Genomic DNA, 17,408 nt, shown 5'->3' with positions numbered 1-17,408 from the left:
TTGAGAGTTAGAAAGATGAAAAGAATCTAGCAATGCAGACTGAGAAGGAGCCACCAATGTGGGAAAAGAATAGAGAAGACAATTATAGAAGCCAAGTGAAGAGAGTATTTTTATTTATTTATTTATTTATTTATTTATTTATTTATTTATTTATTTATTTTAGAGGGACTCTCACTCTGTCGTCAGGCTGGAGTGCAGTGGTGCAATCTCGGCTCACTGCAACCTCCACCTCCTGGGTTCAAGCGATTCTCCTGCCTCAGCCTCCCAAGTAGCTGGGACTACAGGTGCATGCCACCATGCCCAGCTAATTTTTGTATTTTTAGTGGAGATGGAGTTTCACCATGTTGGCCAGGATGGTCTCAATTTCTTGACCTTGTGATCCGCCCTTCTCAGCCTCCCAAAGTGCTGGGATTACAGGCATGAGTCACAACACCCACCCAAGAGTATTTTTTAAAAAGTACTGCTAAGATCAGTAAACAAAGACTGAGAATTGGCCACTGAATTTGGATAACATTTTAACTCATACACTTTGCTTTCAAAAACACTTTCAAGGCTGGGCATGGTGGCTCACACCTGTAACCCTAGCACTTCGAGAGGACAAGGAGGGAAGATTACCTGAGGTTAGAAGTTCGAGACCAGACTGGCCAACATGACAAAACCCTGTCTCTACTAAAAATACAAAAATTAGCTGGGCATAGTGGCGGGCACCTATAACCCCAGCTACTCAGGAAGCTGAGGCAAGAGAATCGCTTGAACTTGGGAGGCAGAGGTTGCAGTGAGCTGAGATTGCCTCACTGCACTCCAGCCTGGGCAACAGAGCGAGACTCCTTCTCAAAAATAAATAAATAATAAAAACACTTTCATATTTATTCTATTATGCCATTTAATTTTTGAAAATTAAAGATGACTTTCATGAACTACTTTGCTATATATTAGTCATACTAGAGACCTTGTGTTACCGAGCTTTCCCACTCTAGGTAATAAACAAGACAGTCAGTGTACCAACTTTTTACTAAACTATATTTCACTTGTAAAGAAAATGAGGCAGGAAACCCAAAACATTGTTATGATATATTCAACTTATTTATATATTTACATTATTGATTTTTTTTTAAATTTTCATTTCCCTCCTATGCTCTGGAGTTCAGGGCATTTAAAGTTAACCTTTCTCATGCCCTACCCAGCAAATCATTTACAGGTCAAACAAAACAATTGTTACAAAAACAATTTCTTGGCCTAGTGTGATGGCTCACACTTGTAATCTCAGCACTTTTGGAAGCTGAGATGAGTGGACTGCTTGAGCCCAGCCTGGGTAACACAGTAAGATCCCATTTCTTCAAAAAAAATCTAAAAATTAGCTGGGCATGGTGGCATGTGCCTGTAGTCCCATCTACTCTGGAGGCTGAAGCAAGAGGATTGCTTGAGCCCAGAAGGTGGAGGCTGCAGTGACCAGTAATCACACCACTTCATTGCAGTCTGGGTGACAGAGTGACACCGTGTCTCAACAAACAAAACAAAACAATTTCTCAACTTCTTTATGACCTACTCCTTCTAATATGTTATTCCAGCTGGTGAAAACTGAGATACATATCTGATTACCTTCAGAAGCCAGCATGTATCTCTTACAAATGCAGCTGACAAATTTCCCAGAGAAACAAATTTTTGAAATAGAATTTGTTGTGCCCAAGCCCTTAAATAACTTTTCTCTGAATGACTGAATATTTTCTCTTCCTTCCTTCAGAATCTTAAGCAATGAATATTTGAAAATAATTACAGACAATATAAAATGGTCTTTTATATTTGTTTGCTCAATGCATGTGGACAGAGGTGTAAAACGTAGCCACAGATAGTCTAACACTGAAATTTGTAGTGTAAAAAGTTCAAGAAGATTCTATGAAACTCTTTTCGTAAAGTATGTGTTAAGACTTGTATCTTCACCAATAGACTTGTTCTAGTATTTCTTAAACCATTCCAGATGCAAATCCTCTCTGAAATTAAGACTGAGAATATTTGGTTATAAAGGGTTATAAGGATGATCAAATCAGTTAACCAGAAATGGAGCTAGAAAACCAGAAAATTGATTTGAATTCTGTGTGTGTATGCCCATGCATTGTATCATAAACACATATAGAAGGAAGGTGCGTCACATTTAGTCAGAAGATCTAGTATTATGTTACTGATCTTGGACAGGTAGCTCTCTCACCTGGTTTTCTAATCTATAAAATGTAAATCATAAAATAATCATAATAAAAATGTAGATCATAAAATAATCTAATAAAAATTCCTGACTTATCTTCCACACAAATTTGTGAAAACTAAACTATATAATACATATGTAAGTGCTTTGTAAAATGTAAAGTACCTTACAAATGTGAGGTAATATCACATATAGCCTGTGTATGTGTGTTTGCATAGGTGTGTAATGTGTGTATGTGCATTTAAATATTTGAGATCCTGGATTCATTAATACAGTCCTTTAATCTCTTTGGGAATGACAATTCAATTTTCACTGCTAAAACCCCTGCAGTGTCTTGTCTCTATTCATTAGCACCTCTAGAAAGCAGCTGACAAGAGGATTAAAATTTAAATCCAGAAATGGGGCTTTGTTCTAGCATTTCTGGTTAATGATATGTTGGGAAGATGGATAATTTCAGTTTAATTGATCAACGGATTTAACTGAACTCAGATTGCTGTTTTCTCCATTACACAAAAAAAGAGGAAATAATAACACAGCCCACAACTTTCATTCCTTCTCTTATTATTATGCTGAATTATTAAAGCCTTCATACTTAATTTGTTATCTACAGTAATAGGTCTTGCCACGTTAGGTAAACCACAGCAATTCTATATCCCTTTCCTTTGCCTTCCTGAATCTTTTCTTTATGTTATAAACCAGCAAGTTCACTGTATGTGAAACAATGTCATGAGAAAAAGGTATCATACTTAATCAAAAACATTTTCAAAATGTTACGCTTTTAAAGTATACTTTATCACTAGTTAGGTTATTTTTGCATTTCTCTGAAGAGGTGGCTGCATAAAACTTGAAGGTACATACTTGCCCGTTAGGAGCTCATACACTAGAATTCCCAGTGACCAGAAATCCACACTGAAGTCATGTCCCTTGTTGAGAATGACTTCAGGAGCTACATATTCTGGAGTCCCACAGAATGTCCATGTTTTCTGTCCAGATCCTATTTTCTTCGCAAATCCAAAGTCAACCTGGTAAAGAACAGCAAAGAAATTGTGCAGAAACCATAAAACTCATGCTGCTCTTTAAGCCTCCCTCTTACCTCTGAAATCTGCTTTCTACACCCTACCCTTCTTTTTATACCATGCACACACACACACACACACACAGAGAGAGAGAGAGAGAGAGAGAGACAGAGACAGAGACAGACAGACAGAGAGACAGAGAGACCACCTCATGTATTCCTTTGCAGGGTCAGGTGTGTATCTAGTTGCACTGCGGAAAGTTCCATGCACATACCTCTCTGCCCACAATCCCTAGAGGATATGGAGGAATGGCTTAGCAAAGGGGAGCCATAACAACAACTTTGAAGCTCAGGGCAAGCAGGACTAAACACATGTTTAATTCAAAGGTGGTATTATTTGGGAAGAAGAGACAAGGAAGAAATGATGGACACCTGTGCAAGTAAAGCTCCATCATGAATGTAAAAATAATAAAATTGAGAGTTTGGGAAATGGACTAATGCTAGAAGTGGGGCTTAAGACTCTGGACAGTCTTTAAAAACCATTATACACAATGTCTGCACCCTACACATTTTGGCAGTCAGAAGCAAAGTCGGGGTAATATCATGCCAACTTCGTCTGGGCTCTATACACTTTTTGTCTGTCTCAAGAAGGCGAGTGGTGGGTAGCATCTACATTAACTTATATGTAGCATCTACATTAACTTATAACATGTATATCATGTTATACATGATATAATTGAACAAAGTATAAACTCACAGGGCAAAAATCATATATGTCGAGAACATTAGGGAGATGATGGTTGGGGAAGATGTTATTAGCAGGTGACATCTGAGCTTGGCCCTGACTGAGGATTAGGAACTCTCCCAGGGTAATGAATCAGTGTTACCATCCTCCATTTTCGCAAAATAGACCTTTCCTCTTCTCTGAGGCCCTATTCAAAGAACTCCGTGCACAGAATAGACAGAAAAAAAGCTGGAGCTACAGAAGGGCCCCTCATTGAATCGAAGCAGTGTATATGATTGAAATCCTTCCCTGCAAAACACACAGTTGGTTTTCTTTCACAGGGGTATTTAGCAAATGCTTTTCATCTCCAATATATACAGATATTATTCTAACAAAACTATCCTCTACCTTCCTCAAACAAACAGTCACAAATTGTTTCTGGGCTTCAGCATTTCACATTTCACATAGCCTTTCTCAATAATACAGCAACAATCTTGGCTAAAAAATAAATAAACAAGGTTCACATATCAAAGTAAGCCCTCATCTAAAAAAAGTATGAGTCATTGAACTATAAAATCCAGCCCATATTTATTTATTCAAATATTGGTATTTAAAATCTTAATTTACCTTAAATAAACCCCTTAGAAATTTACCATTTTACTGATTGCTTTTAGTATTTATCACACAACAGCAAGGATTTTCCTATTGGAAAAAAGGAATTTAAACAATCTAATTTGAAGTGGGCTTTTGCTGATTCTTTCATCCACACAGAATGACTCACAGTGATTCTATCTACTGTGTGGTTGGGAATATTACAAAATTAAAATTTGTAACCAGCTGAGACTAGCACATCAATGTATTCCTCAGAGAAAGAACCAATATGAAAATCCTAGCTAATTTTATACCGACCGAAATTTAAAAGGCAAGAAAGTAATGTTTATAACTGCATTTGTATGCACACATATATGAAAATATTCTGTTTTCTTGGTTTATAACAGACTTTTGACTCATTTCTTTTTTAATTGCATTTAAGTTTTCCTCATAAGGATCACTGGAAGCTTACTAGCTATTTAGGAGAATTTCTCTAGCTCTGAAAGTGGTATATTTCCATTTGAATTGCTGGTTTAGCTTTTGTAATATTTGCATATTGCCCTAAAGAGATGGCAATACTTATATTAAAATTTCAAGATTGATGTAAATGTATCACTTTCTTTATCTCCTTTGATCATATCAACTTTGGTCTAATCCATTTTGTCAGCAGAAACTGGACACTCAGACCTATTTAAAACAAGTGCCTAATATAGAAGGCCCCAAATCTTCAACATCAAGTTTTGTATATTTTCTATAATAATCACACTATGTCTGTCTTGTACCACCATGGATACTACCGGAAAGTCTCAGTCTTTTTTCACCCCAGCTCTTCTAGACAACAGAAAGTTAATAAATAACTCAATGAATATTTATTGAGTACCACTATATACCAAAAAGACTCACTAAGGAGGTAGCATTTGAGCAGATTTGAGTAGAAATCTCAGTGAGATAAGTAAGAGAGCTCTATAAGTATCCGAGGCCGGGCGCGGTGGCTCACGCTTGTAATCCCAGCACTTTGGGAGGCCGAGGCGGGTGGATCACGAGGTCAGGAGATCGAGACCACGGTGAAACCCCGTCTCTACTAAAAAAATACAAAAAAATTAGCCGGGCGTGGTGGCGGGCGCCTGTAGTCCCAGCTACTCCTAGAGGCTGAGGCAGGAGAATGGCGTGAACCCGGGAGGCGGAGCTTGCAGTGAGCCGAGACTGCGCCACTGCACTCCAGCCTGGGCGACAGAGCGAGACTCCGTCTCAAAAAAAAAAAAAAAAAGTATCCGAGCGGCAGTCATGCCACCAAAAGGAAGAGCCAGTGAAAAGGCCTGAGATGGATTATGCATGGCAGGATCAAGAACTGGCAAGAAGGCCAGCGTGCTTGGGCAAAAATGGATGAGGGGAAGAAAGGCAAGAAGTGAGAGCATTGTGCGTTTGTAAACCACAGAAATACCTTCAGATATTTTTCTTTTCTAAGAAAGCACAGTAAGATTACAGAAGGGGTATGGCATGGCCTGACATGTTTTAAAGGGGGTTAAAACAATCTAGGAGACAAGAAAATAGACGACCCCCCCCTTTTTTTTTCAAATTCTACTAACAAAACTGAGGTTTCAAGAAGAGCACCCCCCGCTTTTTTTTTCAAATTCTACTAGCAAAACTGAGGTTTCCAGAAGAGTACCTGAGGAAGTTGTACACAGGTTTGCCCTTGTCTCTATTAAATTCTCATTATTAACGATGGCGTACATCATGCTGAAAACATCATCTCCAAAGATTTTAATAAACTAGAAGGTTTTAAAATGATTCTAAATCTGCACTGATGATTGCACCATTCAGAAATAGAAAAATTTGCATTGAGGCTTGCTGGAGCTGGTATCCAGTAAGTATGAACTCTTTCCCAGAAGTTTCTCTCTGGGTCAGTAAATTTGTCAGATATTGGTTCTCTTGGTCATATAAAAATGGACACAAAATGACCAGTCTAATTAAACCAGATGATTCATGGTGACATGCCATTCCAAAAAAATATTTATGTGGCATTTTTAGTGTACTTCCTTTACCCAAGTCTAGACAAGGGTAAATGGAATCTGTTTATCCTGTCCACCAACAACCAAAGTTGATTTAATGTCTTTCTGCTACTAACGTCCATCCACTAAAAGAGGCAACAATGGATGGTTTCAATTGAGTGGAAGTGAAAGTGAAAGAGGTTAAGATACATACGGGATGAATGAGTCTTTCCAAGTAATGATCCACTCTTTATGTTTGATGTACAGATTCAGCTGAAATACCTAAGAGTATTTAGTAGAAGGTGGGCGAGATGAAGGGAAGACTTGCATACCCCAGGACAAACAGGAAATATTTTTTGAGGCTCATCTCATATGACACCACTTATTTGAAGTCTTACTTGAATTTACAGAACCAATTCCTTTCTCCTATGAGGTTCTGTAACACTTTTTATATTCCAGAATTACATCCCTGGTGCCAGTGGTGTCTAGTTGTGAATAAATCTAGCTCCTTTGAAAAGGCAATATATCCTATACAGTTTGTATCCCTATAGCATTTGCAACACAGATGTTCAACCTGTGTTTGGTGAAAAAAAAAAAAAGAATTGAATGAAGAGGTAATCATTAATGTCAGTTTTAGTAAGACATAATGAAATTTAGGAAGGTCATGGATACTTGTCTACAGTAAAATTTGAACCAGGTTCAAAGGGAACTTTCTTCTTATATAAATTGATGAGGAAGTAGAAGGTATTTAAGTGAGAAGCAACAGCATGTGTTAAGCACATTATTGAGAGAAACTTAACTGTCAAGTACAGCTAATAATGGTCTGGCTAATAATGGTCTGGCAATAAAAATATGGTTTGAGTTGGTGATTATTTTTAATTTTCAATTTAAAAAATAATTGATACATATAAAATAATGTGACATATAAACAAGTTACAAAGCATGAGAATAAAAACACCCCTGCACCTACCAACAGTTTAGTAACTAAACAGAACCAACACAGAAGCCTTCTGTCTTCCTCTCACAGTGTCCTCTTGCTCATTGCCCAAAAGTCCCACTACCCTGACTTTTGTGTTCATCATTTGCTTGCATTGATTTCTAATTTATCCACAAATCTAATATCCTTAAATACTTTATAGTTTTTTTTATTTTAGATAAATCTTAACATATTTGATCTTGAGCAAATGGTCTTTTTTACTGAAAAATTTTATTTGTCAATTTAATCTATACCCTATATAGTCCATTATTTTCACTGCTGTATTATAACACCACTGGATTAACTTAGCATGATTTTTTGTCCATTTTGCTGTTGACGGACATGTGTGTTATTTCCAATCGTGTATTATTGCAAAAATGCTTCTGTTAACATCATTTTCTAGGTTACGCAGTAGAAATGTATACGAGAGTAAAAATGCTGGGTCAAAGACATGGTTTCTTCAACTTTACTAGATATTGCCAAATTATTTTCCAAAGGGATTGTATGATATTGCCACCCCTTTGTATAAGAGTTCCGACTGCTCTACATGCTTCACCAGCATTTTTGTTTTTTGCCACCTGTGAGTATAAAATCACTGTGGTCTTAACTTGCCTTTCCTCCACTAATAATTAGTTTGAGCTAGAGCATTATAATTAGTTCTCATATCTGAGGGAGCAGTTTATTTCCACACTGTTCTCCTCATTTATCTTCAGAAATGTCTTGGCTATTTTTGGCCCTTGGTTACTCTACATAAGTTTTAGAATCAGTTTGCCAAGCTTCACAAAAAGTTCTTCTGGAATTTCCATTGGAAGTGTATTTAATCTGTAGCTGAGGAGTGATTCAGAAATGCAGGTTTCTTCCATTTTAGGGCTCTGTCAACTTCCAACTGGCTACGTCCATTAACAAGCCACAAAGAGTGCATAAAGATCAGCTGCAAACAATTTTTACAGTTCAGGTCTGACAGTGGTAAACTTCACTTTTGCTCACATTTCACTATCTAGAACTATGCCACAAGGTCACAACTAACGAGAAAGAAGCCTGAGATATACTGTCTAGCTCTGTACCCAGAAGACATAAAAAGCCATATTACCTATAAATTTAGGTCTTTTAAACATCTTTCCATAAATTTTTATGTTTCTCAATAAAGTTCTTATACACTTTTGTTACGGTTAGCTCTAGATACATATTTCCATGCTTTTTGTAAATGGCATTTTTATGCCTATGTATCAACTATGTTTCTGGTATTTAAAAATACGCTAAGTTATTGTGTTATTAATCTTACACCCACAACTATACTAAACTCTCTAGTTGATTCTTTTTTTTTTAACTTTTATTAAAAGTAAAAAAAAAGGTCCATGGGTACACGTGCAGGTTTGTTATATAAGTAAATTTTGTGTCACGGGGGTTTGGTGTACAGATTATCTCATCATCCAGGTAATAAGCGTAGTACCTGATAGGTAGTTTTTTGATCCTCTCCCTCCTGTTATCCTCCATCCTCAAGTAGGTCCTGGTGTCTATTATTCCCTTCTTTGTGTCCATATGTACTCAATGTTTAGCTCCCACTTATAAGTGAGAACATGCAGTGTTTGGTTTTCTGTTCGTGTGTTAGTTCTTTTAGAATAATGTCCTCCAGCTCCAACCATGTTGCTGCAAAGCACATGATTTCATTATTTTTTATGGCTGTGTAGTATTCCATGTTATATATGTGCAACATTTTCTTTACTGTTGATGGGGATTTAGGTTGATTCCATGTTTTTGCTATGGTGAATAGTGTTGTAATGAACGTATGTGTGCATGTGTCTTTATGGTAGAATGATTTATATACCTTTGGGTATATATCCAATAATGAGACTGTTGGGTTGCATGGTAATTTTAAGTTCTTTGAGAAATTGCCACACTGCTTTTGACAATAGCTGAACTAATTTACAATCCCCTCAGCGGTGTGTGTTCTCTTTTCTCTGCAACCTTGCCAGTATCTGCTATTTTTTGATTTTGTAATGTTAGCCACTATGACTTGTGTGAGATAGTATCTCACTGTGGTTTTTATTTGCACTTCTCCCATGATGAGTGATGCTGAGCATTCTTTTCATATGCTTGTTTGCCACATGTATGTCTTCTTTTGAGATGTTTCTGTTCATGTCCCTTACCAATTTTTAAATGGGATTTTTTTTTCTTGTCAATTTGTTTAAGTTTCTTATAGATCCTGAATGTTAGACTTGCGTCAGATGCCTAGTTTGCAAAAATTTTCTCCCATCCGTAGGTTGTCTATTTACCCTGTTGTTACTTTTTTTTTTTTTTTTTTTTGAGACAGGGTCTCACTCCGTCACCCAGGCTGGAGTGCAGTGGCATGATCTTGACTCACTGCAGCCTCAACCTCCTGGGCTCAAGCAATCCTCCCATCTCAGCCTCCCAAGTAAGCAAAACTACAGGCATGCACAACTACATCCAGCTAATTTTTATATTTTTTGTAGAGACGGGGTTTCACCATGTTGCCCAGGCTGGTCTCGAACGCCTGAACTCAAGCAATCCTCCCTCCTCGGGTGCCCCAAAGTACTGGGATTACAGGCACTGTGCCTGGCCTCTTGTTACATTTTGGATTTTCATAGATTTAATCATATCACCTGGAAAGTTTTATTGTTTACTTTTCAATCCATCTTTTAATTTTATTCATAGTTTGCTGCATTGGGACCTCCTGTAAAATACCAAATAGAAGAAGTGCTTATATCACTGACTTTTGAGAGTCAGTGGTATACTTCCAATTTTTCATAATTATGTACAGTGTTTGCCCTAAATTTTGTAAGGTATCATTCATCAGGTTAATAAAATTATTATTCTTATTAATAAACTAAGATAAAATATCTTAGTTTGCTAAGATATTTTATCATAACTGAATGTAATAATATGTTAAAATTTTCTCAGCATCTATTAAGGTAGTTATATAATGTTTTTCTCATTTAATCTGGTAAAGTGGTGATATAGTAAAATTTTTAAGACTTCACTTTTTTAGAGCAATCAGTGAATCTGAAAGGAATGACACAGAGATTTCCTGCATAATTCCTGCTCCCATATATAAATAGCTTTCCCCATTATCAACATCCCTCACCAGAGTGAAACACTTGTTACAACTGATGAACCTATACTGATACATCATGAACACCCAAAGTCCACCTGCTACATAAAGATTCACTCTTGGTATTGCATATTTTATGGATTTGGACACATGTATAATGACAGGTATCCACCGTTACAGTATCATACAGAGTATTTTCACTGCCCTAAAAATCCTCTGTGTCCTGCCTATTCATTTCTTCTCTCCTGCCCCAAACCCCACCAACCACTAATCTTTTTGCTGTCTCCAATAGTTTTGCCTTTTACAAAATGTCATTTAGTTGGAATAATGAAGTATGTAATCTTTGTGGATTGGCTTCTTTCACTTAATGATATGCATTTTGTTTTTTCATGTCTTTTCATAGCTTGATAACTCATTTCTTTATAGCAGTGAAAAATACTCCATTGTGGTATTTAGCACTGTTTACCCATTCACCTACTGAAGGATACTGTGGCTGCTTCCAAGTTTTGGCAGTTATGATCAAAGCTGCTATAAACTCCTGTGTATATTTTTTTGTGTAAACAGAAGTTTTCAACTGCTTTCCATGAATATCAAGAAACGTGATTGTTGGATCATATGGTAAAGGTATGAGTAGTTATGCAAGAAACCTCCAAACTGCCTATCAAAGTGGCTGTACCATTTGCATTCCCATCAGCGTCTGGTGTTGTCAGTGTTCTAGAATTTAATAGGGGCCACTCTAATCGGTGTGTAGTGATATCTCATTGCTTTAATTTGCAATCCCCTAAAGACTTATTATTTTGAACATCTTTCATATGCTTATTTGAGATCTATATATCTTCTGTGGTGAAGTGTCTTCAAGTCTTTTGCCCATTATTTAATCAAGTTGTTTGTTTTCTTATGGTTTAAAGCACTTTATATATTTTTATAACAATCCTTTAATGAAGTATGTTTTTTACAAATATTTTCTCCCCGTCAGTGGCTTGTCTTCTAATTCTCTTAACAGCCTTTCACACAGCAGAAGTTTTTGTTTGTTTGTTTTGTTTGTTTTGAGACAGGGTCTCACTCTGTCACCCAGGCTGGAGTGCAGTGGCATGATCTCTGCTTGACTCAGCCGCAACCTCCTGGTCTCATGCAATCCTCCTACCTCAGCCTCCCAAGTAGCTGGGGCTACAGGTGTGAGCCACCATGCCCAGCTAATTTTTTGTGTTTTTTGTAGAGATGGGGTTTCACCATGTTGCTCAGGCTGCTCTCGAACTCCTGAGCTCAAGTGATCCACCCACCTAGGCTTCTCAAAGTGCTAGGATTACACGTATGTGACACTGGGCCCAGCCAAGAAGCTTTTAATTTTAATCAAGTCCAGTTTATCAATTACTTCTCTCATGGATTATGCCTTTGGTGTTGTATCTAAAAAGTCATTGCCATATTCAAAGTCCTCTAGATTTCCTCCTATGTTATCTTCTAATAGTTTTATTGTTTTGCATTATACATTTAGTCTTTGATCCATTTTGAGTTAATTTGCTTTTTTTTTTTTTAAATTTTCTTGAAGGGTACATGGTCTGTATCTAGATTTACTTTTTAGCATCTGGATGTCTCATTGTTCCAGCAGTATTTGTTGAAAAGACTATCTTTGCTCCATGCATTGCTTTGCTTATTTTTCAAACATCAATCGACTATGTTTACATGGATCTCTTTCTGGGCTCTATATTTTGTTCCATTGATCTATTTGTCTTTCTTTTTGTCAATTCCACACTGTCTTCAGTATGGTAGCTTTATAGTATGTCTTAACATTGGGAAGTGTCAGTCCTCCAATTTTGTTTTCCTTCAATGTTACATTGGCTATTCTGGGTCTCTTGGCCTCCACATATGAACTTTAGAATGAGTTTCTCTCTGTACACAAAATAACCTGCTGAGATTTTGATTGAAATTGAATTGAATTTTTTTTTTTTTTTTTGACAGAGTCTCGCTCTGTCGCCCAGGCTGGAGTGCAGTGGCGAGATCTCAGCTCACTGCAAGCTCCACCTCCCGGGTTCATGCCATTCTCCTGCCTCAGCCTCCCAAGTAGCTGGGACTACAGGCACCCGCTACCACGCCCGGCTAATTTTTTGTATTTTTAGTAGAGACGGGGTTTCACCATGTTAGCCAGGATGGTCTCGATCTCCTGACCTCGTGATCTGCCCACCTTGGCCTCCCAAAGAAATTGAATTGAATTTATAGATCAAGCTGGGAAGAACTGACATCTTAAGGATACTGTCAAAGAAAACTAAATATGGCCTGAGAAGGACTCCATATTTCTATATTTGAGTCCTTGTGGACGAACTGCAACCTAACCTAGTAGGTAGACGAGATTGAAAACCTAACTTAGGAGTATGCACCTGTAACAATAGCTGAGTCTTAGCCAATCCCAGAAGCCGTACTTCAACCACTCATACACTGCTGAATGTTCGCACCATGTTCAAATAAGGAAAACACCAAACTGTAACCAATCCAGCTGTTTCTGTACCTTCTGATTTCTCTACGTCACTTCCCTTTTTTTGTCTGTACATTTGTTCTCACCATGAGGCACCCCTGGAGTCTCCCTGAATCTGCTGTGATTCTGGGGCTGCCCAGTTCATGAATCACTCATTGATCAATTAAATTCCTTTACATTTAATTCGGCTGAAGTTTTTCTTTTAACAATACTGTCTTTCAATCCATGAACATGTAATACTCTCCATTTTAGTTTTTTTCATTTATTTCATCAAAATTTTGTAGTTTTCCTCATAGATCTTATATATATTTTGTTATATTTAAACCTATTTCATTTTTGTGAGTACTAATGTAAATGGTATAGTGTTTTTAACTTCAAATTCTACTTGTTCATTGCTAGTATACAGGAAAGTGATTGATTTTTGCATGTCAGCCTTGTATCCTGCAACCTTGCCGTAAGTGCTTTTTAGTTCCATGAGATTTGTTGTTGTTGTTGATTCTTTAAGATTTTCTACATAGATAATCATATCATCTGTGAGCAAAGACTTTTATTTCTTTCTTCCAAATCCAAATACCCTGTATTTCCTTGTCTTGCTGCATTAACTAGGACTTCCAGTGTGATACTGAAAAGGAGTGGTAAGAGATTTATTCCTGATCTTAGTGGAAAAGTTTCTGGTTTCTCTCCATTAAGTATGATGTGAGCTGTAGGCTTTCTGTAGATATTCTTTATCATGTTGAGAAAGTTCTCCTCTGTTCCTAGTTTACTGAGAGTTTTTATCATGGATGAGTATTTGACTTTGTCAAATGGCTTTTCTGTATTTATTGATATGATAATATAATGCTTTTTTTTCAGCCTGCTGGTGTAATGGATTATATTCATTGCTTTTCAAATATTGAACCAGTCTTGAATACCTGGAATAAATTTTACTTGGTTGTGGTATATAATCCTTTGTATACATTGTTGGATTCTATTTGCCAGTATTTTGCTGGGAGCTTCTGGATCTATATTCATGGGAGATATTGGTATGTAGTTTTTTTTCCTGGAATGTCTATGTCTGCTTTTGGTATTAGGGTAATAATGGCCTCATAAAATCAGTTATCGAGTATTCCTTCTGCTTTATCTTCTGAAAGACATGGTAGAGAATCAGTATAATTTCTTATGTAAATGTTGACTGGAATTCACCAGTAAACCCATCTAAGCCTGGTTCTTTGTGCTCTAGAAGGTTATTAATTATTGATTCAACTTTAACAGATATAGGCCTATTCGGATTGCCTATTCCTTTTGTGTGACTTTTGACAGATTGTGTCTTTCAAGGAATTAGTCCATTTCATCTAGGTTATCAAATTTGTAGACACAGAGCTCTTCACAGTATTATTATCAATTTAATATCCATGGAATATGTAGAATCCATATCCATGAAATATATGGAATTCATGTGCCCTCTTTCATTTCTGATATTAGTAATTTATATCTTTATTCTTTCACTCTTTTTTTCTTAGTTAATCTGGATAGAGACTTATTGATTTTATTGATCTTTACAAATAACTTTTGGTTTCATTCATTCTTATATGCTAAGCAACATGCTAATTTCAGCAGTAAACACCCTAGCATAGTTTGCCATTACAGGGCTATCAGTATAGAGAGGCAGATAGATGATAGTCAGGCAATAATATCAACATTTAATATGTCTTGTATTATATTTTCTTATACTCAATATAAGTAAGATTCAGGCTCTGAATTTTAGCTGAGGTGCATTACTCACATGAGTTAACGATACATTCATATAGGACATTTATTGATGAGCAGCAGCTGAGATTTATTGGATTATTATTTGTTAGAGTAAAACCAAGTTTTCTCCTGAAGAATCGCAAAAAAGGCTAGCTATTATATAAATGCTGCATAGGTTGAGAACAAAGTGGGCTTTCTTTTAAATTCTTTAAGTATTGTCCTAATCTTAATATTGTTATCGACTCATTCACTACAACCAGAAGAAAGGTTCTTAACCTTCATCAGCTCTTCTTGGCCTGAAAAGTGGAGTAAGATATAGGAAACTCTGGGATGGGCAGGTAAGATATAACGATGTGAGAGTTTTCATCATCCTTTAGTTCTTTAATCTCCACTCAGTGTGATTTCGGATAAAAACAGCTTGAACCCAGGTGAGATTCATTTTGGAAAAAATCAGGCTGACAATCTCAATCACGACTAAGGAATAAGAGTAGAATGAGGTCTTAATCCCTTACCACAAACTCATCATCTATAATTATTAAGAAAGGACACACCACTACAGACTCCAAAGACACACTTCCAGACTCAGACTTTTCTCCTCTTATTTAGGCCTTTTTTTTCTGGGCTTTCCCTGGTTTTCCTCTGCTGAAAAAACAAACAGACCAGCAAACTTTCCCTTACTTGCCTCTCTTAGGTATCTGACCCCTCATAGATATTGCCAAGAATCGACGAAGGATGAAAATGCCACTTATCAGAATTTGCAGAATGAGACCAAAGTCACTCTTATAAGACACTGTATCCAAAACTGGACTGCCCACAGTGTTCATCACCCAGATGGAAGTCCTGCTGTACTGCCCCAGGGCACACCCCACCCTTGGCCACCCTTTCCAGACTCCAACCCACTGCAGTCCACTCAGGAGCCTCAGCTAAAACAGCTCTGGCTGGGCTGCCAGTCCAATCAATTCCCATTTTTGCTACTTGATGAAACTTGCTTAATGCCCAGTATATGATCAAATTTTGTTAATGTGTGTTCTCCACCTACTGGGAACAATATTCTACAAGCCCATTAGATGAAGTGTATTATTTGTGTTTTATACATCTTCTAAAGCTTCAGTGATTTTGGATCTAAATGTTCTACCAATTTCTGAGGAACATATATTAAAATTTCTGCAATTGCTCATATATCCTTATCTGCCAAATTCCTTTTATTTTTATTTTTGAAGAATTTTATTAGGTAAATAGAATATTAGGATTTTTATATCACTTTGGTGAAATTGGCCTTTCATGATCATGTGGTAACCCCATTTATCTCTAGGAATTCCACCCTTTTAATTCCAACCGTTGTGCATCCTCGTTTTTAAGCATATCTCTTGTAAACGTCACATAGATGATTTTTTTTTTTTTTTTTTTTTTGAGACAGTCTTGCTTTGTCGCCCAGGCTGGAGTGCAGTGGCACGATCTCGGCTCATTGTAAGCTCTGCCTCCCGGGTTCACGCCATTCTCCTGCCTCAGCCTCCCGAGGAGCTGGGACTACAGGTGCCTGCCACCATGCCTGGCTAATTTTTTGTATTTTTAGTAGAGACAGGGTTTCACCATGTTAGACAGGATGGTCTCGATATCCTGACCTCGTGATCCGCCCGCCTCGGCCTCCCAAAGTGCTGGGATTACAGGCGTGAGCCATCGCACCTGGCCAATTTTTATTTTTTAAATGTATTTGACAATAGTCTTTTGCCTGGAGAGTTAAGTCCATTTACATATACTGGATCTCTTTTCTATTTCCTTAATTTATGCTTTCTCTTTGATTATTTTTGGATTTTCTGTTTCCTTTTTGCAGGCTTCTTTTAAAATAACATTTTCTGAAAAAAAGAATTTGATCCTTCTATTTTAATTCCCATTATACTCATTCTCAGTTTGCATGCTACTGTTGTTCAATTATTTCACATTTTCTAAATTTTAATACCATCTACTGGAATAATTATTACTTTATGCCATAATTTTTTAACAAGGTAACATGTTTACCATTTCTTTATGGTCACCACTCCTTGTGGCATATCAGATCCTTCATCAGGGATCATTTTTCTTCTCTCTTAAGCATATCCCTTGTAGGCCGGGCGCAGTGGCTCACGCTTGTAATCCCAGCACTTTGGGAGGCCGAGGAGGGCGGATCACGAGGTCAGGAGATCAAGACCACGGTGAAACCCCGTCTCTACTAAAAATACAAAAAACTAGCCAGGCGTGGTGGCGGGTGCCTGTAGTCCCAGCTACTCGGAGAGGCTGAGGCAGGAGAATGGCGTGAACCCGGGAGGCGGAGCTTGCAGTGAGCCAAGACTGCGCCACTGCACTCCAGCCTGGGCAACAGAGCGAGACTCCGTCTCAAAAAAAAAAAAAAAAAAAGCATATCCTTTGTATGTAGAAGTAAACACCCTTTATCTTTGTCTGAAAATGTCTTTCTTTCACTCTTTCTGAAAGACAGTTTCCCTGGACATGGAGTTTTTCATTTACTTTTTTTTTCAGAACTTTAAATTCTACTGCATTCTAGCTTCTATTGTTGCTGTCGAGATGTCAACTGAAAGCTTAATTTTTATTCCTTTATATATAAACTATCTTTTCTCCTTGGGGTAACTCTTAAGACTTTATGTTTGTTTTTGTTTTGTA

At 37.2% G+C, this 17,408-nt stretch overlaps 1 protein-coding gene across 4 annotated transcripts in view; it reads right to left on the bottom strand.

Moving 5' to 3' along the window:
* The window catches only part of PRKG2 (protein kinase cGMP-dependent 2), a 117,950-nt gene that overhangs the window by 17,442 nt on the left and 83,100 nt on the right, over positions 1-17,408 (bottom strand). For all 4 annotated transcript variants that reach the window (XM_055297195.2, XM_055297197.2, XM_055297194.2 and 1 more), the window contains one exon: positions 3,056-3,219. In XM_055297195.2, the coding sequence (XP_055153170.1) occupies positions 3,056-3,219 (164 nt within the window). The remainder of the gene's footprint in view (positions 1-3,055; positions 3,220-17,408) is intronic.

This window comes from Symphalangus syndactylus, chromosome 10, assembly GCF_028878055.3.
Source record: "Symphalangus syndactylus isolate Jambi chromosome 10, NHGRI_mSymSyn1-v2.1_pri, whole genome shotgun sequence".
Lineage (NCBI taxonomy): Eukaryota > Metazoa > Chordata > Mammalia > Primates > Hylobatidae > Symphalangus > Symphalangus syndactylus.
This window is presented reverse-complemented; position numbering and strand designations above follow the sequence as displayed.